This window comes from Hippopotamus amphibius, chromosome 4, assembly GCF_030028045.1.
Source record: "Hippopotamus amphibius kiboko isolate mHipAmp2 chromosome 4, mHipAmp2.hap2, whole genome shotgun sequence".
Classification (NCBI taxonomy): domain Eukaryota; kingdom Metazoa; phylum Chordata; class Mammalia; order Artiodactyla; family Hippopotamidae; genus Hippopotamus; species Hippopotamus amphibius.
Genome location: NC_080189.1, coordinates 84,749,264 through 84,774,623, shown reverse-complemented (window position 1 = coordinate 84,774,623; position 25,360 = coordinate 84,749,264). Strand labels below are relative to the sequence as shown.

Genomic DNA, 25,360 nt, shown 5'->3' with positions numbered 1-25,360 from the left:
CACCTTAGGGGTCCTTCTTCTCTTTCCTTAAAGCATAGCACGCATATTCACAAGCCAAATAGCTCTATGGTCCCATCTTTTGAAATCCAAAACGTCCAACAGCCTTCTTTCATTCCATCCCACATTCTCTACCCATTTTAGTTCAAACTGGCATTGTCTCTGCTGTTTAATCCCATCTCTCTGTCTGGCTTCTGTTGAGATGGCTGACCTAAGTCCATGAATCTCTTTATTGAATGGTTGTTCAGCCGTAGCCTTAGTGTTCTCTTCAGAATAAGCTTTTTCATTTTTCGCAATATGGATAGGCTGAAGATTTTTCAAATCTTCAAGTTCTGGCTCCTCTGTGTTTAACAATTCCTTCTTCAATTCACCTCTCCCCTTTTGCATTTTACGACATGCAGTCAGGAAGAACCAAGCTGTCCCTTCAACAGTTTGCTTAGAAATCTCCTTAGCTAAATATCCAATTTCATCAGTTGCAAGTTCTGGCTTCTACAAAACACTAAAACACAGTGCAGTCAAGTTCTTTACCGCTGATTAATAAGGATTGCCTTTCCTCCTGTAAACATATTCCTGCAATAATGGTCTTCATTTCTGTCTGTGACCTCACCAGGATTGTTCTTAATGTCTGTATGTCTAGCATGCACCTCAGAACTCTCCCAGCCTCTTCCAATTATCCATTTCCAAAGCCTCTTCCATATATTTAGGTATTTGTTACAGCGGCACCCCACTTCTTGGTACCAAACTCTGTATTAGTCAGCTTGGGACACCACAGCAAAATACCATAAATGGGGTGACTCAAGCAACAGAAATTTATTTTCTTACAGTTCTGGAAACTGGAACTCTGAGATCAGGGGGGTGGGAGCTGAGATTGGGTTCTGGTGAGAGCTCTCCTCCTGGTTGCCTTCTTGCAATGTGCTCACATGGCCTTTCCTTGGTGTATGCGTGTGGATAGAGAAAGAACAACTTCTCTGCTGTTTCTTCTTATAAGGGCACTAATCCCACCACGAGGGTCCCATCCTCATGACCTCATCTAATCCTAATTACCTTCCAAAGGCTCCATCACACTGGGGGTTAAGACTTCAACTTAGGAATTTTGAGACAGTGAAAACATTCAAACATTGCAAACATTTTTTTCTTTTTTTTAATTGACTGGAGATACATACACTATGAAGCAGGCATAGCAGCCCTGTTTACTGCTTTCCCAGACAAGAAAAATGCCATCTTGTTTCCCTCACAACAGGTTTTTGGCTTTGTTTCGGTTGCTGCTTCCAACATTCCACATCTTTCTGTCATGGTGGGGCAAATCCTCATCATCTTCCACCAGTGGATACCGGTCTTCATTGTTTCCATTCCATAGCACCAGATATTTAATTTCTTTGTGCATATTTATTTTTATTGCAAATGAGCCTGTCTAGAGTTTTTATCCAACTTTTTATTACATTGTATTTCAAACACCAGAAAAGTTGGAAGGAGACAATAGTACACTACACCTGGATTCATTACTTGCCTCATCTGCCTTATCTATATGTCTATATGCCTACTAGCTATATATTTTCTGTTTAAATTATCTTGGTGACATGATATTCTACCCCCAACTACATGAGCATGCATCTACTAACCAAAATACCATTATTACACTTAAGAAAATAATTCCCTTATAGCATCTTAAAGCCAATCCATATTAAAATTTCCCCAATACCTTTTATATCTGTTTTCCCCTGAGTTTGGATCCAATGAAGCTGCAAGTATTACATTTAGTTGTTATAGCTCTTTAGTCTTATAAATCTAGAAAAGTCCTCCTACCCTTTTTTCCCCATGACACTGACTTTTTGAAGAGACTCAGGTGTGATAATGGCACTGTGACTTTATCATCTCTTAAAGATTTACACAGAATTATTTGCCGATTGGGGAAATGCTGTTACAAAAATACAGTGCATAATTAATAGACCTCAGATTTAATTTAAACTTCTAACCTGAGTGGAATCAGAAAGCTTATCAACTGCAGTAGTTAACATATTGTGACATGGTGATAATACTGAAGAACACTGTATGTTCATAATTCTAGAAATCTGCCTAAATTTACCATAGTTTTAAACTTATGTTCATTAATGGTTCAGCTCATTAAACTATGTGGATGACAAATTTTTAAAAATCCAATTAAAAAAATTCCCCAACAATGCCAAAAAAAAAATTTATAAGGATAAAGAATGTAAGAATCACTCAAAATCAGTCTATACAGAAATAACCATTATTAACCACAGGTGAATAGCTTGCCCAGCTATCTCTATACATCTAGTAGATGAGTAGTAATCCTTTTGTAAAGACAATACAGTACTCTATATTCAATGCAAGGCCTGTGTGCCTGGGCATTCCTTGTCCTGCCTCTGCTTTCAGTACTGTGGGGGGTTTGATGCCTGCATTTCCCTGGCTCCTGTGCCAGCTGATATCCAGCCAGGGTCAATTAATGGGAGACTGGAGGCCACCAGAAAGGGAGAAGACAGGGGTATATTCTTCACAGCAGTTGTGTTTTTTCTGGCCTCCTGTGTTTCAGGGAGCACTGTATTCTCCCTTTGTCCCTTCAGCCTAAGGCTTCAATAGCTTCTGGCTCTTACACTAACTGCTGGGTCACCTCATTGACATATGTGGCTTCTTAGCTCTTCCGTTACCTGTATAACAAGTCTCTGCACTAAATTCCCTTATTGAGAATACTTGAAGTAGTTTCTAGTTAGACCCTGACTGCTCTACAATAGATGCTATTTTTTTTAATAAATTTATTTATTTATTGGCTGTGTTGGGTCTTCATTGCTGCACACGGGCCTTCTCTAGTTGAGGTGAGCAGGAGCTACTTCATTGTGGTGTGCAGGCTCCTCTTTGCAGTGGCTTCTCTTGTTGTGGAGCATGGGCTCTAGACATGTGGGCTTCAGTAGTTGCAGCACATGGGCTCAATAGTTGTGGCTCACAGGCTTAGTTGCTCTGTGGCATATAGGATCTTCCTGGAGCAGAGATCGAACCCGTGTCTGCTGCACTGGCAGGCGGATTCTTAACCACTGCGTCACCTAGGAAGTCCCAATAGGTGCTATTTTTAATTGAAACATTCTAATTTTATTTGAACTTGATATGACAAAAGAACATGAAGTAGGGCATTTTTATCTTTAACGTGGGGGTATTACTTTCTAAAGGCTCTTTCTAGGTTAAGAAAAGAAATTATGAAAACTTTTCAGAAGTCAGAGTTCTTATTCTTAATATTTTTAACTATTTCTCAATTTTAAACAGTAAGGGTAGGCAATTCATGAAAAATTAGTACTCACGTGCTTTCTGTCACCTCTCTAAAATTTTTCAGTTATATAGTTTTTATTTTGTTGTTTATAACATTCACATTCTATTCTGCAACCATAATTTCCATAGTTGCTTAGTATTTATAAAGTTACATATTCAAACCAGCTATATTTCACTAGAATGTAAGTTTCACACTGGCAAGGTGGGCTATTTGTTTTGTTTACTGATATATTCAAAGCAACTAGAAGAGTGGCACTGATAAATACTTGAATAAATTATTTACCACAGTTATTCACTTTCTTACATTTTAATGTCTCTCCTAACTGGCTGGATTTCATTGTGGTATACATGTATATGTTTAAACAAGCACACACCTACACACAGAGTTTTTTTCTCACTCAAGAAAAGCTCAGGCTTGCTGTGCTGCTTGAGTTCCTTCATGTTGGCAGATATGGGCTGTTGTTTTATAGCATGTTCTTTGCTTATAGATGTTCTTTGCTCATTTTATTGAATGAACTATGAATACTGGTGTAATAAATTGTCACTAATCCTTTACAATTCTAGTGGCCAGTGCCCTCCTATTGCAGTTATTTTTTATTGTAAGTTTATTTTTTATTTTTTTATTTTTGGCTGCATTGGGTCTTCACTGCTGAGTGGAGGCTTTCTCTAGTTGAGGTGAGTGGGGGCTACTCTTTATTGCGCTGTGGGGGCTTCTCAGTGCTGTGGCTTTTCTTGTTGCAGAGCACAGGCTCTAGGTGCGCAGGCTTCAGTAGTTGTGTTGCACAGGCTCTAGGGTGCATGGGCCTCAGTAGTTGTGGCGTGCAGGCTCTAGAGCACAGGCTCAGTAGTTGTGGCTCCGGGCTTAGTTACTCCGAGGCATGAGGAATCTTCCCAGACCAGGGATGGAACCTGTGTCTCCTTCATTGGCAGGCAGATTCTTAACCACTGCACCACCAGGGATGTCCCCTTATTATAGGCTTTTATCCAGTTGTTTGCCACATCCATTTGTGTTCAAAAGTTAAAAAAAAAATTTGACAGGGTCATAGTATCTTTGATGGCATTCTTCAGTAAGTCAACAGATATTTTTGTGAGCACCTTCTGCTAAACACTATGTATTATACAAATATGAATTACTAATGGATGCTATCCTCTAAGAGCTTGTCTTGTAGGGTGGCTAAAATAAGCATGCTGCTGCAATATGAAGTAGATAGTGATGTCTTAAAAGAAACACAGTTCTGAAGGGGCAGTAATTACCAAGAGGAATGAAGGAAATGAACATTTACTGAAGGCCTGTTATTTGTAAGTGATAAATGTTCTCTCCTTTGATTTTTAGACCAACTCTGCAAGGAATGTTAGTATTATCCCCCATTTTACTGATACAGAAATTGAGCTTGAGTAATTGTCCAATATCACACAGAGAGAGTTGAGATTTGAACCCAGCTCTGCCTGATGCCAAAGCCTATGCTCTTTCTTTACTGCATATATTACCTACTGGAAGCATGAGACAGAGAAGGCCTGATGGAGAAAGTGGCATATGAGTAGGTGCCTTCATGGGTAGGCAGTTTTAAGGTGGGAGAAGAACTGTAAATCTATGCCTAGTATTTTCCTCAACTGAGGGGCAGGTGGGTGTTAAATCTACTGTTAAGAAACTGTTTTTGTTCATTTGGAGACCCAGTTCTGAGGAGGTAGCTATTACCAAATACTGGAAAGAAACTCCAGGAGCCTGGTTCTTGAGTTCCCTGGCATTCTTTGATTTTGGATACCTACTTCCTCATCACCCTCTGCACAGCCACACAAGGATTAAGTCTTCCCCAGTGCAAAGATTCACCCTTCCTCTTGGACGTTTCTAAAATAGTATAAGCTCTTCAAAACACCATGGGAGATATGGTGGTTTTCAAATCTAAATTCCATGCCATCAGTACACTTCAACATTTTAGTGAGTCATAACCACCAATTATTAAAAAAAAAAAAGGGACAGAAAAGAATAGAAATAGCAGAGAGCATGGCATACAGTAAGGGTAAGTATAGTTTCATGACATATTTATGTACATGTGTGTAAGTTTCTGTACTGGGCTATGATGTAAAATATATTTCTGATAGTGAGAGACATTTCTTTAACAGTAACAGGGCCTATTTACAAACCAAGTATACCAGGGAGGCCTGAAAGCCCCTTCCAACTGGCATGGAGTGGCAGCGAAGGATACTGTCAAGTCTAGGAAACAGTATGACAGACTGTTCTGCTAAGCCTTCTTTCAGGAGTGAGATGAACAGAAATGTGGAGAGGAAAAATCAAGACAATGCTCTCCTAGCTCAAGAACTAGGGAGGAGCAGGCCTATCTAGCTGAAAGAATACCCATTGCAAAATTGTTCTTCTCAGAAAAGGAGGCAGGCTGCAGGGCCTCTCTAGATCAAAGGTTCCTATCCAAATGGGTAAATATGTTGCCAGGCCAGAGTGGGGAAATGCTTTCAGTCAGCAATGTTCAGTCCTTGAGGACTTAATTCCTTCTTGTTCCCTGAATTTGTCTCTTGCCCAGTTTTTGATGGTTTTTGGAAAGCTGGCTGCCATACGTGATAACGCTTAGCTGTGGTAATATGTTGGGGCTGTTTCAAGAGCTGGCAGGGAGAGGAGGAAGCTGGGGCTGTGTGAGGCTGAAGCCGCCTGCCAATCAAGCTTGAAGGTGATCACTCAATTGACCGCAATAAATAGAAGTCAAAGAGTCTTGGCTAAGCATCAGGCTTGTTTTGTGTTTGCCTCAGTATGCAAACAGGTCCAAAACTTCCCTACTGACCCAACTGTCAAATCTCCAATCCATATTTATAGATAATAATGAAATTGTAGCTAACATTTAACACTCATTTAATAATGGGCCAGCTGCTGTGCTGTTATCTCACTTAATCTTTACTATCACCTCAAGAAGCAATGAATACTTTTGAATGAATGAATACACATTGAATGAATGAAACAATGAATACACCTCAGGAAAGCTTTTATTATTTTGATTGAGGAAGTGTTTTCTAAGTGATATACAAAAAGATAATGCCAGAAAACAGAGTATACATTTGTTACCATAAGACTTTTTAAAAAAAGTTTTTACGATAAAAAAGTTAGTAGAGTTAAAGAAAATAAATTGTGAAAAAAAAAAAGCAATGAATATAGTAACTACCCTGGTAATAATAACTACCATCTAATAAGGGTTCACTGTGTGCCAATAAGGACTACTAAGTGCTTTAGATAGAAAATAACGTTTAATTCTCACAACAATCCTAAAGGTAGGTACTATTATTATCCCCATTTTACAAATGACAGAATTCAGCCACAAGATTAGGTAATCTGCCTAAAGTCTCACAACTGTGCTGGGCTTGGAACCCCCAGTTTGTTAACGCCCAAGTCCATATATCTAACCCCTATATTCTACTACCTTTCCCATCCGTTTCTACTTATCAAAGTTGTTCATGTGTAGTGAACACTGTCCTAGTCAGTTCTCTTATTTACAGTTCACTCACACTTGCTGGCATTTTGGCCACCATAGGGGATCTCAGGCTTCTTGGCCAATTATTTTTATGTGTAATAGTATTGATTCCCTTCCACCCAAATTTAAGATCTGCTCATTGTTTTTAAACATATCTCACTGAATTGTGTTGTCTATATAAATGCATCATGCTAGGTTTTGTTTATATGCTCTTTCTTAACTGTTACTCTGAAATCTTACTTTTCAGGGTTCTCCACAATCATACCTTATTTTTCAGTACTCCCAAACATGGACCAATAGCACAAAGCAAAGCTGATCGCTGTCCTCTATAGAAGCTATGACAATTCTCACAGCCGTGCTCTTGTTCTTTCTTGTTTGATGTGTCTCCTTCATTGCTCTCATCCTCAAATGCTATCCCATTCATCAAGGGCCACTTTAAAATCCCTCCATAAAGCCTACTTAACTGCCCTCAGCTCTACTGCTCATAATTTTCTCTGAATGTAGGCAGCACTTGAAACACTTAGACTGTAAATCCATGTTTTTAATTATTTCTATAAATGGTAGCCTGTATGGTCCTGGATGTAGAGACCATTATTTACACAGTTCTTGTCTTCTGCAGTCTCAGGCACTACAGTGTGATAACAACTAAAAAAGCATTAAGGAGGGACTTTCCTGGTGGTCCAGTGGTTAAGACTTGGTGCTTCGGGGTGGGGGGGGGAGGTGGCGAAGGGGAAGCTGGGATGAAGTGAGAGAGTAGTATTGACATATGTACACTACCAAATGTAAAATAGATAGCTAGTGGGAAGCTGCTGCATAACACAGGGAGATCAACTCAATGATGGGTGATGACCTAGCGGGGTGGGATAGGGAGGGTGGGAGGGAGTCGCGAGAGGGAGCGGATGTGGGGATATATGTATAAATACAGCTGATTCACTTTGCTGTACAGCAAAAACTGGCACCACAGTGTAAAGCAATTATACTCCAATAAAGAGCTTAAAAAAAAAAAAAAAAGACTTGGTGCTTCCACATCACAAGGTGCATGTTTGATCCTTGGTCGGGGAACTAAGATTCCATGTTCCACGCTGTGCGGCTGGAAAAAAAAAAGTGTTAAAAAAAAAAGCATTCAGGAGATGAAGGTTATTGCCTTGATCTGGTATTGAGGAGCCTCAAACAAGCTCTCTGATATGCATCCTATTTCTTTCACAGGTAAACAGTGCTATGTAAACGCAAGGTCATCAAAACACCTTGAAGAGCATTAGCTTATAATTTTTAGGCTAGCAGATGTCTGTCAGTAAGATGAAAACATGATATTTAACTTGGAACTTCTGATTATCCACTACACTGACGTTTCACTTTTATAAACCTTAGGACAGTATCAAGCTATAAAATAAGTATAATGTAGACTTTCAATAAAGAAATTGTGACTGATTACAGCTATAGGTTACCAAGAATGGATACCAGAGGGCAGTAATAAAATATAAGTCTATATACAGTTTCATTTATTAGTTTAGGTAAAGAAATTAACTTATACTGCCACTACACTGGTACAGTGAGGCAACTACAGTTAAGGGGAAAGTGAATATAGAGCACAGATGCTTAAAGCTATGCATAAAAGCAACAGAGCTCAAATCAAATAATTCAACAAATGTTTAACACTTTATCAACAAGAAATCTAAAGTGAGTTTCTTGGACTTCCCTGGTGGTGTAGTGGTTAAGAATCCGCATGCCAATGCAGGAGAACCGTCTGGGAAGATTCCACATGTCACGGAGCAACTAAGCTCATGTGCCACAACTACTGAGCCTGTGCTCTAGAGCCCAAGAGCCACAACTATTGAGCCCACATGCCACAATTACTGAAGTCCACGCACCTAGAGCTCATGCTCTGCAACAAGAGAAGCCACCACAATGAGAAGCCCGCGCACCACAACGAAGAGCAGCCCCTGCTCATCGCAACTAGAGAAAAGCCCACGCACAGCAATGAAGACCAAATACAACCAATAAATAAATGAATAAATAAAAAAATTTATTAAAAAAATAAGTTTCCTTTCAGTAAATTTTCATAACTCGATGCACCACAGAATGCTGACACAACTTCTGAGTTACATATTAAATTATATAAAACAGTTTGAAGGCTCTTTTCTATTCTAATTCTTTAAATATTAGCATCAGCAGGCACTAATATTATTCTGAACCTGGATTTGCATCATCTGAAGTATGGCTCCTAGGCTAAATATGAGGATAGGAAAAAAAAAAAGAGCACTTCATAGGTGAAAACTTTCTTCTTTTATGCCCCAGATTGGTGAAAAATGCCTGATCATATCAGCATTGTATTTAGAGAAATAGGGAGGAATGGGAGAAAGGTTAAGCTTCCCCCAACCTGCAAAACAAAACAAAAAATGCCCAGCAATTGAAAGCATCTTGAAAACCACTTATAAAACAGAAACTTACATTTTAACAAAAGCAGGAATAACTCTGATTCACAATTCTCCTTAGTTGTGAATGCACCTAAAAACCTGTTTATAAAGCTGCAGATATAGTGGGAAAGTCTTTAAAAAGATCCCAGTAAACCATTCAGCAGATAATACAGAACACTTACAGTATTACTCATCATATCATTATTCAGAGCTCTTACTGTTCAACTATACAAATAGAGCACACCGCTACACACACTTCATTCGGAATTCAGCACCATGAAACCGCTTCTCTAAGAGGTCAATACAGTAATCTCTGATTGATCCAGGAACTTTGGCACTGAAAGCGTAAATAACACAAGGTAATGATGTCGTCACCGAGGGACGACAAGAATAGAACCCAAATCCCTTGACTCCCCAGCTTGTGTTTCCCACTAACTGTGCTCCTTCCTACTCATTCGAGAGCATCAAGGGTGAAGGGCTGGAGAAAGCAGTGGACACAGATGCGCCAGGGTCGCGAGGTGGAGACAGCCCTGAAGGTCCTCAGGAATCACTCTTTGGCACTTGCCTTTTGTTTCGGCAGAGGACGATGAAGGCGGCAGCAACCACCAGCCCCTGGGACCAAGAACTGGAACTAGGTACTGCCCGAGGCGGTAACTGTCTCTTCCTCGTTTCAGGCCTTTCCTCTTTTTCACCGCTCCCTCGCGGCCAGCCCTAACGTGCTCTCCCCATCCTCAGCTCCACTCTTCACTGGAGTCCCCGCTGTCCCCTCACAGGGGGCGGCGGCGCTGCATCCGCCCTCCACCTGGCCCCTTAGGAGGGGGTGTTCTGGGGGCGGGGCGGGGGGGGGGTAAAGCGCCACAAGCGTTTTCCCTAGAAAATGAGTGCTAGTCAAACGTTAGAAATGGGTTTCAACTGTTAGCAACTTTAGAGGTGGGAACGGGGGCAGATACCCAAGTCAGCTCTGCGTGGGTCTATGCAGCTCGCACGACAAAGCAAAATGTAGACTATGCACAGTGCGTCTCCCTCTAGCTGGGAGCCTCACACAGCTCAACCATCCCCCGGGCAACCTCCAGCTGGAGGACGCCTTCCGGATGGCGCATGTTTACACTTTCCCCGGACTCGGGGCGGGGGGGACGGGGGCGGAGACTGTAGCTCACAGACTCCGGGGGATTCCAAAACGTTACTCCGCCCGCCTGGGTGGGGCCAGCTCAACGGCCGAGCCTGCGCATTGGGCCTGGCCGCCCGGCGCACTACAAGTCCCAGAAGGCAAAGCTCCGCGGGGGCCTGCGGCCGCCTTACCTGCCGCGAGCTTAGTCCTCCGGCTACTACCGACTCTTCCCCCTCCCCCGTTCCCGTCGGTCTAGGCTACTTCCTCTGGAAGCACATAAGAGGAATCCTTAACAGCCTCGACATTGAAGCTCTCCGCGTACTCGCTCGTTCTCTCTCTGCCCGAACTATGCCCGACTCCCTCACTGGAGCTGGCTAGCGGTCGCGAGAGAAGGAAGCCATTGGAGGCCCGAACCCGGGCAACCTGGTCGCACTTCCGCCTCCCAGGCTCCGGAAGGTATCGCGCACGCGCTCCCTGCAACTCCGGCGCGGTTGACTTCCGCTCCCACTGTGCCCTGCGAGCCGAATCATGGATCACACTGGTAAGGAGGCGGAGGCAGCGGGGGTCCCGGTTCCATGCCCCCTTGGCCGGCCTGGGACTGGTCGCCCAGCGAGCATAGAGGGTTACGCTCGCCCTACAGCACTGGGGTGTGGCGGCGAGAAAGTAATCTCACAGACCCCTCCGCGTGTCCGGCCAGGGCCTGCTACTTCCTGGCCTACTCTCCCGTGTGATACCTACAGCCTCCGTGCCGGCAACAGCCCCTCCTTCTCTGCTTGTGCTGAGCTCCGAGCCGGGACGGCGGGCGGCGCGGGCTTCGCAGGGAGGAGAGAGCGCCGGCTATTTTTTTTCCTCGTCTTGAGTGCTCTGCCCTACGTTAGGGGGACTGGCGGGTAGATTCCAGTCTCGGAGTCCGGGAAGCTTCATTACGCTGGGAGTCGATGCGCGAGAGTGGGTTGGAGACTTCCTGCTGTCTCAGTCAGCTTTGGGCGGGTGCTGCGGTGGTCACCACTTGCCGTTATTGTCTCTTCGGTCTTTCATGGAGTAGAGGTGGGAGAAGGGACTCGGATATGGTTTTCGGAATCATACCGGGAGCAGCTTTTTTGCTTAAGCCTAAAGCATATCCCGTGCTTCGGCTGTGGTCCTTAACCACCAGTCTTGAGCTTAAAATCGAGATATCTTCATCCCTTTCTCCAAGTAAGAATGGCTCCACTCTTTGTTAGGTGTTCTTTGGCTTTTGCTTCCTTGTGGTTTTTGGATGTTGAATGAGTGCATTTGGAGTTAGATACTGCTCCGTTCAGTTACATTAGCCATATTACAGGTGGGGGGGTGGGGGAAGGCTTTTTCCAGTATTAAGTATTGGTTAGGATTCCTCAGTCATCAATTATCTACTTAATTATATATATATACACACACACACTCATACATATATATGAATATGTTATGTGTGTATGTATATACACACTTACATATATACACATGCTAGGCTTGGAGATGGAATGGTAAACAAGACGGACTGAGTCCCTTTTCTCTTGAAGGTTATGTCCTATTGGGAAAGACACAATAAACAAGTTTTTTTAGAAAACTTCAATGTTACAGATTATGATGAGTGTTTTGAATAAGATAAACGGGTGCTGTGGTAAAGACCGTTAGGAGGAAGCTTCAGAGAGGGTGGTCAGCGAAGGTCTGTCTGGAAAAGTTACATTCGCAAACTGAGATCCGGTGGTTGAGAAGAATCCAGCATGGAATAAATCACAAGGAAAGCATTTACAGCAAGTATCAATATCAAGGACTTTGAGGGAGGAAAATATAGAGAAGCCCAATCAACTGCACCTAGTTAACTAGAGGGAAAGAGCCCTAAGATGAGATTGGAAAGGAAGGCAGGAGTCAGGCTGTACAAGACTTTGAAGTCCATGGTAAAGATTTGAATGCTATTTTAAGTGCAGTATGAAGCCGTTGAACAGCAGTAGAGGAGGAACATAATCTCTTTTTAAAACTTAATAGGTTGTTCTGTGGTGAATGGTGTAAGAGAAGAAGGCAAGAATAATAGAAAATAGAAAATGTAGGAGGTGATTGCGTTAGATCAGAAGGGAGGCTTGGCTTAGTGAAGGTGGCTTGGTTTAGTGAAGAGGGAAGTGGGCAGATTCAGTGACTCTTGGTGGTAGAACTCAAACACGCAGTGGTGGATTGGTTTGGAGGCATGTGAGAGAAAGGAAACGTGCCTAGGTTTCTAGTTTGAGTAGTCTCCCTTACTGGAAGACTTGGGAGAAAAACATTTTTTTTTTAAATGTAGTAGAGGTGAGAAATGGGAATTTGGGAAGAAGATTTTGGACCGCTAAGTATGAGATGTGTGTTGAGACATACAAGGGGAGATATCAAGTGGAGATCAGCGGGGAGTTTATTTGGGACTTAGTACCACAAATCACTTAAAGAAAGGGAATATAGAAGAGAACAGGACCTAGAACCAGGCTCTAAGGAACAGTAGTGTTTGGAAATTTTATAGAATCGAAACTCTAAAATCTTGGCGTTGGGGCTGCAGACATGCCACGTTAGCAAATGTTTCTCATTTGAGCCTCTTACTGGAATTGGGAGTCAAGCACCTTCCACAGTTTAGAGGATGTTATGTTAGGAAATTGTAATGTGGGTGGGTATGTATCTGAGCATTTATTATCCTGTTAAAAGTTTGCCTAAGAAAGTAAAAGTCATCCGAACATGAAAATATTCACTAATACAGGGGTCCCTGGTCCCCAGTCCCCGAGCCGCGGACTGCTGGCACCGTGAAACGGGGCCTCACAGCAGAAGGTGAACGGCAGGTGAGCAGGCGAGGGTTTATCTGCTCGCCATCACGCTCATTCCCTGCCGGAACCATCATTCCCCCTGCGCCCCCATCCCAGATGAAACCGGCCACTGGGGCCAGAAAGGTTGAGGATCCTGCACTAATGGACTGACCACTTCAATTAGTTACTGCTCAGATATCCCTGCTTAACACCAGCTTTTTCTCTATTCTTTTAGTTAATTTCAGTGCAGTGTCCTTAGTGTTTCGTATCAGGAAATGATATCAGATGCTGTATGTTGATTGTGATTACAGAAGATTCCAATTTTCATGAAATTCGTAAATGTGAATTTGGTAATTGTTTGAATCACAAATAAAATCTTTGTCAAGTGAGGAAATGTCAGTTAGCCAGTGATTTGAAGACATGACAGGATAGGCGTCTCAAAAGGATAATTCTAATATCAAAGGGTTAAGAGAAGCCCTTGGGGAAATTGATGAAACCCTCGAATGTTACGCAAAAATGACTGGTTTTGTGGTCGTGCTGAAAAAGTCAATCATAAAATGAAGGGTATCCTGTGGTGTTGTAATAGAATTTTGCTGGAAAAATTACTCCAAGAAACTCCTTCTTAACACTTGATTCATTCTTTGGCTAGTCTAAGAATTAGCACTTATAACTGTAACCTAAGTTTTGTAAAAAATATTTCTCAAGGTAATATTCTACACAAAATCTTTTAAAAAACCTATATAATATAAAAGTTATGTGTTTTTAAAGTGGATTTCACTTTATGGGCAGTTATATCCCTAATTCTCACTTTCTGTAATATCCACGGACTTTTGTTGTTAGGGCTTTATGTTTTTAGTTGTTGTATTCAAAAGGAAATTGCACTGTATGTTCTGATTCTTAATAAAACACTGCAAACTCCAAGACAAACCTAGAGTGATGTCACTTAGCCACTGTACTTTGCTTTTGAACTTGCAGTCTGAGGCAGGCTGCTAGGTGTTAGAGGGCAGCAGGCTCTTCAAAGTCATAATAGGCTAAGCAAGCCACAGTAGTGACCTCAAGTGTCCAGGGTGGTGTGAAAAGGACTTGTAGTAATGAAGTGTTGGTATTTTGATCATTCACCAAAGTAAAACTGTTAAGAGGCCTTTTGCTATCCGAAGGACAACATTGAACTGTTTACAACAGCTTGCTTTTTTTAGTTCATTGGAAAATCAGGAATACTTTTTAAGCAAAAAAAAAAAAAAAAATCCTATCATACCTGTCTCTTTGCTATTACTTGTAGGTATTTTTACATAAATAAGCTACTAAAGTGAAAGCAGATGAAATACATTATTCGGATTGTTAATACATTTTGTGAAGTGTTGAGTTGATCAAGTTGGATTTATCCTAATGTAAGACTTTATCCATGTAATCCCTTTCCCATGAATTTTCCCGCCTTTCTTCTAATTTATTCTCATTAGCGTACAAATGTGCTTTAATGCCACTGATCTTAAAAAAAATTAAACAGAAGCTTATTTTGACCTCAAACTTCTCTCTAACCTGTCTCATTTAGAGAGATGTGTATATCATACATCTATCTATCTCCACCATTGTCTCTTCAATCCACTTCATTGGGTTTCCACCCTACTATTTTTTTGTTTTTCAGATCTTTATTGGAGTATAATTGCTTTACACTGTTGTGCTAGTTTCTGCTGTACAACAAAGTGAATCAGCTGTATTTATATATATATCACCTCCCTCTTGAGCCTCCCTCCCACCGCTCTAGGTCATCACCCATCATCGAGTTGATCTCCCTGTGTTATACAGCATCTTCCCACTAGCTATCTATTTTACTTTTGGTAGTGCACATATGTCAATGCTACTCTCTCACTTCATCCCAACTTCCCCTTCCTCCACCCACTGGTGTCCTCAAATCCGTTCTCTACATCTGCGTCTTTATTCTTGCCCTAGAAAGTAGACTGAAAGATATTTAACTTAATTGTTAAGGACTGATTTTTGGTTTTGTTCTAGCTGTTATTCAGAAAGAGTGCAAATCAATGTGAGTTTAACATGTGGCTGTAATTCTAGTACCCTTGGAGATCATTAGTGCTGATTAGGATACCACTTCCAAATTTGGCTTTACTGAATGTAATGTGGACAGTTTGGCTGTCAGTCTGGATTGTACTTTCTGCTGCAGTGACACTTACACAACCTTGTTCACTAATTGTTGTGTTTAGAACATTACTATTTAAAAAATTATTTGTACTTCTTACTTTAGGGCACTTTCCTAGCTTTAGTAGGTAAAGGTAAATATTTTCTGAATTATAACATCTTGTCATGGACTTGAAAAAAGGTGGCTTTTAATCTTCACATAGAGTCAGTTCTATGAAATAATCCTCCTGTTACTCATGGGATATGAGTAAATTTGATTCCTAAGCTAATAACAGGGATGTAGCAAGTTTAGGCCTAGTTGAAGTACAGGAACCTTGCATCCTCCTAAACTATAGTTTTCCATTACAGTGCTGAGCAAGAATAACACAGTTACATGTGTTCATTTAGAAATGTTATAGCACAAGTACATTAGTGTGTGTTTTTACTACTAAATGGTATAATTTTTACTATATTCCTGAATGCTTTTTAGAAAAACTATTTCACACTTAAGAGAATAATCACATCCCTAAAACTAACTTTATTTTCAGTGCATTATTTATTTAATTTTACTATTGTCAGTGTTAGTTTTGTGTTTCCAGAATTACTGATTGTCCTGACGTAGATGCAGATTACTAAGTTTATTGAGTGCCTGCTTTGCATACTTAATGGACGTAGTGATGGATTCTTTCTGTTCTTCCTCCTTTACCTTTCTTCTTCTTTTAAAAAATCTTATAGTTCCAAGACAGAGGTTCTTATCTTAGGTTCATGAAGGGTTTTATGTTTCTGTAAACCTCTCTGGAATTACATGTAAATTTTATTGTCCACTTTTTTAGGGAGAGGTGCTATAACTTCTGTTAACTTTTTAAAGGGTTCTGTGTCTCAAAAAGCATTGCTTTAAGGGTTTATCCAAAGTAGAGAAAATTAGTACTTGAACTTATATATAGCATAGTATTTAAAATCAGAACCCAGATATTCAGCCCTTGATAATGTTGGGTATGTTGCTTTAATACCTGTGGCAGAATAATCTTCCAAAAGAAAAACTAAAAGAAATTACAACTTTTTTTTTTCTAACATAGACAATGAGTTACAAGGCACTAATAGTTCTGGATCATTGGGTGGTCTTGATGTTCGAAGACGAATTCCTATAAAACTCATCTCCAAACAAGGGAACAAAGCCAAAGCTTCACCTCGAACTCCAAGGACTATAAACAGGATGCCTGCAAAGGCTCCAGCTGGTGATGAAGGTAATTTGTTTAAACTAACAGATCCAAAAGTCTTTCTTTTATATCTGATTCCACCAAATAAACCATGTGATTTTGTTTACTTTTATCCACCTCTTTTTTAATCGTACATACTCTTTTCCTTTTTCAGTCTTTTTGACTTCTCATTTTGGCATATTTTACTTTTATCTCCCATTATAAATATTTTTGGTTTATTTTCTTTTGTTGTTGAAAGTAACACCGCCTCTTAAAAATCTAAACAATATTGCAGCATACATAATATTAAAAGTAAAATTGTCCCTCTCCTCCCAAATTATCCCTGGTATGAATTTTTCATAGTTACTTTATATATAACTGCCCTTTTTTTCATGTAAGATGCATGTGAGATTTTGCCTTCTCAATGCATATGGGTGTATCTCATTTACAAAAATAAGTTTAAGTATTTCACTTATGGATATACCATAATTTATTTAACAGTTTTTTAAATTTTTTGCTGTTAAAAACAATTTTGCAGTAAATATCCTTGTATATATGCCTTAGAATGTATATTTTATAGAATTTAAACTTTGCATGAATTTGGGCATTTTATTTTACTTATTTAAATTAACTTTTATTGGAAATATAGTCAGTGTTGTGTTAGTTTCTACTGTACAGCAAAAAGAATCAGCTATACATATACATATATCCCCTATTTTTTTGGTTTCCTTCCCATTTAGGTCACCACAGTGCATTAAGTGGAATTCCCTGTGGGCATTTTAGAACTTGGTGGATTTTGTAATTTGTGCATTTTAGAATTTGACAGATGTTGTCAAATGGCTCTTCAAAAACAGTGCATCACTTTATACTCCCAGACCAATATTGGTACTATTAACCTTTACAAATTTTTGTTCTGATATACATTTCTTTAATTACGAGTGGGGTTGTATATTTTTTCATAGCATGGGTCATTTCTCTTGCCTAGGATTATGTGTTCATATCCTTTTCCCATTTTTTTTTCTGTTTGGTTGTCTTTTTCTTGATTCTTATGAGTTCTTTGTATATTAATAAACTGGCTTTTTGTCATGTATTGTGTATATCCCCCATTTGTCTTTTGAGTTTTATATATAAAATTTTTATTGTAGAGAAAAGAAGCTTGATGATTCTATGTAGTCAAATAGCCAGTCTTTTCTTTGACTTCTGGGTTTTCTGTCATCCTTAGAAAGGCCTTTCCCCATTTCACGAGTATAAGACAGTTTTCGCATCTTAGCATTTAGTACAGGGTTAGCAAACTATGGCCTATGGGACAAATCCAGTTCTGTTTTTTCGTAAATTAAGTTTTATTGGAACACATCCATGCCCATTCATTTAAGTATTGTCTATGGCTGCTTTCACACTATATTGGCATGGTTGAGTAACTGCAGGTATGGCCTACAGAGCCTAAAATATTTACTTAATTGGGCTTTAAGCAGAAAAGGTTTGCTGATCCCTGCTTTGAAACTTTTATGGATATGTATTGGGTTATTAAAACCAAAAAGGGGTGTGCACTTGAAGTGGGAGGGGCTGAAGAGATACCTGAGGGGAAAAGGATAGAAAGGGGATTTTAGCTTTTTTGCATTGTTTTACTGTTACACAAGAATTTATTTATATATTACTGTGTAGTTCTAAGAAATTATTTAAAAACCAGAAAGGCCAGAGGCAGGATATCTTAGGTTATTGATAGAGCAGCAGCAGCTGGTATGTTATGTCTACAAATATATGTATAGCTTAACGATGGGAGTACAGGTTGAACTATGAAAAATGATAACATGCTGCTTATTTTCTTGGCTGTTATTCTGCTCAGTAATTTTCTGAGTTTTAGATAAGTAGAAAAATTAACTTATTTTGAGTTTTAGATGACAGCAGCTTTTATATGGTATAAATGGGCCATATAAGAGCCTAGGTTCACTCAGATGTAACTTATAAAGAATTCTGCTTTTGTGTTGGAGGTAATTAGATAGCAGTACACTGGTATATCTATATCAGCTTCAAAAAATTCTTGCCTGTGTGCCTGTCCCCATTTGTGACCATGTGTCTGTGCAGGTGCTGTAATGTAGCCATGTGAGTAAAGTTAAGACTTGTGTGTTTTGGCTACTCTGTTTACCAGTACTAGGGCCAAAAGAGTGTGAGAAGCCTGACACCTTGGAGGGATAGATTTGTCTTCTCAGCTTTACTTTAGGTAACTGGATTCTACCTAGAATCCCCATTCAGACCGTTCTCTAGTTTTCTTTTCTTTTCTTTTGTATGAGATGAGAGGATTACCACTAACTTTTTAATTAGTTCAGAGAAATTGAGCCCATTTGATCTTCATATTGTCTTAAGTTTATTGATATTGATGTATGCAGTGTAGGGGAGGATACTTGTAAGTAGATATGATGTAAATTCGCTGTTTGGGTGATTAACCAGGGAGAGGTTTTAACTGAAAGGATGAAGTATGAATATGCTGATGTTTCTAAAATCAGGCTCCATTTAAAGCTGAAGAAGAGGATACCTAATTTAATAAGTCATAAGAAGAAAGTCTGTAGAGTTCTTTATGTTTTCATTAATCCTTTGGCAATAATACCAGTTTCTTACCACATAATACCACTTTTACAGATAGATCAGAATAAATGGCAATCATTATCTTTTATTTGTGTAATAATCATGATGATGATAATTAGTAGTTTTATACTAGAAATAGTCTGGTGAATTAATAAGAGCACTTGAATGGGAGTGAAGAGATCTGAGATCTGTTTCTAGCTCTGCCACTGATCTTCTCTGTGATGTTATGGTCTCCAGTACTGCAGTATTCTCAGTGGTGAAAGTTGGACTATGTGATTGCTAAGATCATTTCTAGCTGGTGTTTTTGAAATGTGAAAAGTTAATAAGTAACACTTTGTTTTCTCAGAAGGATTTGATTATAATGAAGAAGAACGGTATGACTGTAAAGGGGGCGAACTGTTTGGAAATCAGCGAAGATTTCCTGGACACCTTTTTTGGGACTTTCAGGTATAACTAAAAATAAAAAATTTTATTAGAACAATAAGATATTTTAAATACTTTATTAGAACAATTCAGACTCACAAAGAATGGTATGAACTTTTATTATAGTTATAGCTTTCAGTACCCACAAATCATTTGTTTATTAATGACCTATTTCACTATTAATCTGAAGTGATTTTCAGTGAAGTCAAGTAAAAGCAATAACCATTAACACTGTTTAAGAGAAAAAAACTCCCAAAACTGATGGTGGCCCAAATAATGTGGCATTGTGGGGCTTATACCAAGAAACCTTCATTTCTAATTGTTTTAATAATTTTTATAAAATATTGACCAATTCATTGTATAAATTATAGACATAATTTTTAGAAATGCTTAAGGAAAATTTAATTATATCCTTTCAACAGATAAACATCCTAGGTGAAAAGGATGATACACCAGTTCATTTCTGTGACAAATGTGGATTGCCTATTAAAATCTATGGCCGAATGGTGAGTAAAACTAAATTAAATCTGTTTTTGTAAATGTATATATTTGCGTAGAGGTAAAATTCTGAATTTTAAGTAGATAGATTTATTATTGTTTAGTGATTACGTTTATAACATTTTAAATAAGTATAAAATAGTTAAGGGAGATTTGAGAATAATATGCATTTAATAAAATTATTTTGACAAATTCTTGAATTGCTTGTAAAATATTAATTAAGGAAACTAATTCTGTAAACTAAATAATTTCCTTGGACTGTTCAATACCTGTTAGTTTACATTAATTCTAGTTTATTAAGGAAAAGTGTTTTTTTTCTGCGCTTAACAGAATAAAATCAGTTACTCATTTCTGAAGGCTGTAATTTTTAATATAAAACTGAATTAATATTATATATGATTTCTGAGAATTGAACTCTTAAGCATTTAAACAAATACAGCGCTCACTGTAATTTTATGGTAATTTTGACATATAAAAAGATAGTTTTACATTTTTGTTGGGAAAAAATTGAGTTTAGTGATATATCTGTCATGGTAGAAGGCATGGATTATGCTCTGTTGCTTTGCTGTTTAACATAGCTAAATAACAATAATGGACTGTGAGGTTTAAAATGGTGTAACATTTTACTGTGTCCTTCTGATTTGTTTTTAAATATTTGTAAGTTCATTAACTTAAGACTACAGGGAAGAAGTCTACTTATATTAAATGAAGAAGATATTTGTTCTTTTACTGCCTTGGAATACTTTCAGGAGATATAGGATTAGATAAAACATTATACAGTATTCTTCAGGAACTTTTAACCTGTAGGGACCATGAAATGTGTAAGCAAATGTGCATGTTTATGTTTTTTGGGGGAAAGGGCCCAAAATTTTCATCACATTCTCATAAAGAGCTTCATGACTGGAAAAGGCTAACTGTTGTAAATAGTACTTAATAAATGTTCATTTTAACAAACAGTTCTCAAATGCCTTCTATGTCTAGGTCTCTGTGCTTACTGTAATTTTTTTATGGAAATGTTTAAATTTGTTCTAGTATGCGTAACTATAACATGTTTTTGTTCACAGATTCCATGCAAGCATGTTTTTTGCTATGACTGTGCTATTTTACATGAAAAAAAGGGAGATAAGATGTGTCCAGGGTAAGATCATCATTCAATGTTTAAATAATAAAGTTTGTGATATAATGATTTATAGTGTAGGTTAAAGATCAGGGTGTGATATAGATCAATGGCAGGATATCAAATGTGTAGACATGACTAATGTTTCTCTGTGAGCCTAGAGTTGGCCTTAGCCTTCTCCTTAAGATAGGGCTAATTAGCTATTATCAATCAATTCAAATTGGCCAAAGTAAAAAGTATATGTGCCATCACAAAGTTAGCGTTATAAACCAAAGATAGTTATTTTTTTGTTTTAATGGGACGCTAGAGAGGTAGTATCACGTAGCGATTGAGAGCAAAGACTCTGGAATTAGAATTCCTGGTTTCAAATCTGTATTCTGTTATTTATTAGCTGTGTGATATAGGTGATTTCTTCATCTATAAAATGGAGCTAATAATAGTACTTACCTCCCTGGGTTATTATTAGAAGTAAATGAGTTAATACATATCTAGTATGTTGCATATAGCAAGTACTATGTTAGTATAAGCTCTTACTTATTACCATCAAATCTGATTATTCTTTCTTGAGTATGTCTTTGAACACCATCATGTTCTAAGATAGACTCAGACAAGTTATGACTATCTGGAGGTGTTGGTTGATAGTGATCTATTTGGAGATGGTCTTGAAGGATCCAGAATAAACTATGAATTTTTATATCAATTCAGAACCCCTGATAGAAGGTTTGTGAAAAGTTTTGAGAGAAACTTCTTTGGAACAACTGTAGGCTTCCTAGATTCCTCATAACCTATGTCAGAACCTATCCCAGGGATTGTAGTATTAGTTGATAACGAAGCTATAGACAGTTGTAAGGGATAATTTTCTTTTATGGTGTAGGAAGATTGGCTTCACTCAGAGAGAATGGTTGATTCATTGACAAACCGATAACAACTAATTCTCTGGGCATATTTTTATTAGCCCTTTAAAGTCCCAGATTATAAAATTTATAGTGTGAGTTTAAAGAATATTTCCTTTTTGTTATTATAATTCAGAAGGGTTTTGAAATTAAAAGTGCATATTTACTTTTTGCCTAATTTTCTGTAGTGCCTTATTTTTCCAACATGGTGTACATCTACTTTAAACTATATAGTAAATTTGATTGCCTTATTGGGATAAGGGATTTTGGATGTTTAAAACATCAGAGGTTTTCTCTTTTATGTAAGTGTTCTAATGTTAATATTCAAAAGGGAATTTAGTTTTCAAGGTATTCATTGTGACTCCAGTAAGCATCTCACTGGTTGACTCTTAGATATATTAGAACATAAGCCTATCTGGATTAGCAGACCCAGGTCAAGAAATGAAAAAATGGCAAACCAAATATATATAAATATTACATTCTAATGCTTAAGCATCACCCAAAAGAAGTGACTCACATCCTGTTACTGTGGAGCTATTTTGGAGCTTATAGCAAATTAGAAGCAAAAAATGAGAAGTGTGTGAAATGGCTGCTAAAGGGAAGCCTCCTAGTATCATGAAGGAGTACCAGCCTACAGTGAGGAAGAAAAAACAGATACCACTCAAAATCAAGACTATAAAGTCATTTAATATAGTGTCATATGACCTGACACACATATTCAGTGGTAATAGCTTGTACATGTATAGTGCTTAATTAGTCATTAAGTCCTGTCATTTTCACTGTTTTGTTGATGTTATGGATACTGTTTTAAGCAGGGGGAAGTAAATATAAAAACATCATGAGTTAGGTTAGATGTTTTAACCCCATTTTACAGATAAAGAAACAAAGTTTAAATGATGTCTCCAAGATCTCAGAGTCAATACTAGATCCCAGTTCCAATTCCTAGTTCAGTCCTCTTTCCACTATTTCAAGAAGACTCCAGTGGCAAGAGTGGATTAAAAATAGTGAATGAAGAACGCAGTTTGACCCTGATTCATTAAGAAAATATTGAGTTAAATTTAGCAGTTATAATTTAGAAAAGCAGGAGTGTGTAATACTTTGTAGAAGTTAATTTGTCTGACAATTCATAAAGACCCCTTCTGGAAGGGACTCTTGGTGTTAAGGGTTTGAATTTAAATCGTTGATGTTGTTTAATGTCAAGGACCTTGATGATTAGGATGATGCTATTTATTTTTGTAGTTCTTACAGCATCCTTCCACTTACTGTCTTCCACTTAGTATTATTTGCTCAGAAAATACTTACTACTCATTAAATACTGTACAAGTTTGAATTCCATGATTGTGACAGGTCCTTTGGTTTGCCCTTCCTGAATTTTTTTTTGCAAATGGATGCAAAGCTTAGAGTTGTTTGAGAAAATCAGGTAAATTCCAGGTCTTGGAAAGAAAAGGTCTTTTCTTAAAATATATTCTGCTTTGATAAACACTTTGAATTTTTTCTTAAGTGCTCTCATGTGGACAGAAATGCTGATGCTTAATAATAGCAAACAGACCACCAAGAGGAAAAGATTAAAGGTTCACTTACAGTAACTATAACTTTTAATTGTGAACTTTGGTGATATTTTCCATAACAAAATTTAAAACTAGTCATATCTTTGAAATTAAGTGCATTATTTTTATATAGTCTGTTTTTAGTAAATCCAACTTTTTTCCCCTTCTGATTTAGCTGTAGTGATCCTGTGCAGCGAATTGAGCAGTGTACACGAGGTTCTCTCTTCATGTGTAGCATTGTTCAAGGGTGCAAGAGAACATACTTGTCTCAGAGAGACTTACAGGCTCATATCAACCATCGCCACATGAGAGCTGGAAAACCTGTTCCCCGTGCTTCACTTGAAAATGTTCATCCTCCTATTGCCCCACCACCAGCTGAAATCCCCGATCGTTTTATAATGCCGCCAGACAAGCACCATATGAGCCATATTCCGCCAAAGCAGCACATCATGATGCCACCACCTCCTTTGCAGCATGTGCCCCACGAGCACTATAATCAGCCACATGAGGATATCCGTGCTCCTCCGGCAGAGTTGTCCATGGCTCCACCTCCACCTCGCTCGGTCAGTCAGGAAACCTTTCGTATTTCAACAAGAAAACACAGCAATTTAATAACTGTCCCTATTCAGGATGACTCCAATTCAGGTGCTAGAGAACCACCACCTCCTGCCCCAGCACCTGCTCACCACCATCCTGAATATCAGGGTCAGCCAGTGGTCTCGCACCCTCATCATATTATGCCTCCACAGCAACATTATGCACCACCCCCACCTCCTCCACCTCCAATAAGCCATCCACTGCCACATCCGCCCCAGGCTGCAGGTACTCCTCACTTGGTGTACAGCCAAGCTCCACCTCCACCAATGACCTCTGCTCCACCACCAATCACCCCTCCCCCTGGACATATTATTGCCCAGATGCCACCTTATATGAATCATCCTCCTCCAGGACCGCCCCCACCGCAGCACGGTGGTCCACCTGTAACTGCACCCCCTCCTCACCATTATAATCCTAACTCTTTACCCCAGTTCACTGAAGATCAAGGAACTCTGAGCCCTCCATTTACACAGCCAGGGGGAATGAGTCCTGGTATATGGCCTGCACCAAGAGGGCCACCTCCTCCTCCACGAATGCAGGGTCCGCCTTCTCAAACCCCACTTCCTGGACCACATCATCCAGATCAGACAAGATATAGACCGTATTACCAATGATAATAGTATTTTGAACTGAAGATATGATGAGGATACAAAACTTATGTATAGTCAATCTTTTAATTAAGCTTTGACTGGGGGAAGGAAAGGCACCTCTTGCTGAGGTGGCTGTAAGACACTTAGGGTCTTATCTGTTAAAATGGTTTGAAATCTTGACCTTAGGATTGATTTCAAGTACTATACTGTAGTGCAGATAAGTGGCTCAGTTGAGCACAACTATATTTTAACAACTTTGTTCCCCTAGTGTGGTAAATTGACCCAGAGGTGACCATTTGTAAAAAATTTGAAAAAAGTTTTTCATCGTTCCACTTTCAAAAGTATTGCTTTTGTTAAACCCAATGTTTAGTTTTTCTTGTGATACATTTTGTTAACCTGTGTAAAGGGATTAAATTTCAATATGGTTGTAAAAATGCTATTTTTATGTGAACTTAAGTGCAGCCACATACTGTTTTTTAAACCATATGTTTTACCACTAATTTCCCAAAGTTACAATAAAATCCTAAAAGTAAAAATCTACTAGAATTTACTGTAAGGCAGACTGTTAAATGGTAGAAAATTATTTCACATTTTAGGCACTGAAATTTTGAGGTATATTAGGTGTATAATGCACTTCACTTGGATGCCTTTTCATTTGTAGGCAGCCTCAGGAGCACCACAATACATTGGAATTCCAGTACTAAGGAATACTTACGTTTGTAATGTTAAAAGGCATTGCTCGTTATTTGAAAA

At 38.8% G+C, this 25,360-nt stretch overlaps 1 protein-coding gene across 3 annotated transcripts; it reads left to right on the top strand.

Moving 5' to 3' along the window:
• Positions 1–10,649: 10,649 nt before the first annotated feature.
• On the top strand, positions 10,650–25,143 carry CBLL1 (Cbl proto-oncogene like 1). Of its 3 annotated transcripts, XM_057733434.1 has the most exons (7): positions 10,822–10,928; positions 12,997–13,075; positions 16,243–16,410; positions 19,289–19,389; positions 19,788–19,871; positions 20,928–21,001; positions 23,596–25,143. In XM_057733434.1, exons 3-7 carry the CDS (start codon positions 16,380–16,382, stop codon positions 24,629–24,631), a joined length of 1,326 nt encoding a protein of 441 aa, XP_057589417.1. In that variant the 5' UTR covers positions 10,822–10,928; positions 12,997–13,075; positions 16,243–16,379; the 3' UTR covers positions 24,632–25,143. The 3 variants fall into 3 exon arrangements, with proteins under 3 accessions (XP_057589416.1, XP_057589415.1, XP_057589417.1); XM_057733433.1 differs by lacking the exons at positions 10,822–10,928; positions 12,997–13,075 and adding an exon at positions 10,650–10,806 and having other exon boundaries at positions 19,292–19,389; XM_057733432.1 differs by lacking the exons at positions 10,822–10,928; positions 12,997–13,075 and adding an exon at positions 10,657–10,806.
• Positions 25,144–25,360: the final 217 nt, after the last annotated feature.

Excerpts from the sequence above, each read along its gene's own strand:
- CBLL1 (XM_057733432.1), top strand. Across the intron at positions 16,411-19,288 it reads GGCTCCAGCTGGTGATGAAG|AAGGATTTGATTATAATGAA; the intron begins GTAATTTGTTTA and ends TTGTTTTCTCAG. Across the intron at positions 21,002-23,595 it reads GGAGATAAGATGTGTCCAGG|CTGTAGTGATCCTGTGCAGC; the intron begins GTAAGATCATCA and ends CTTCTGATTTAG.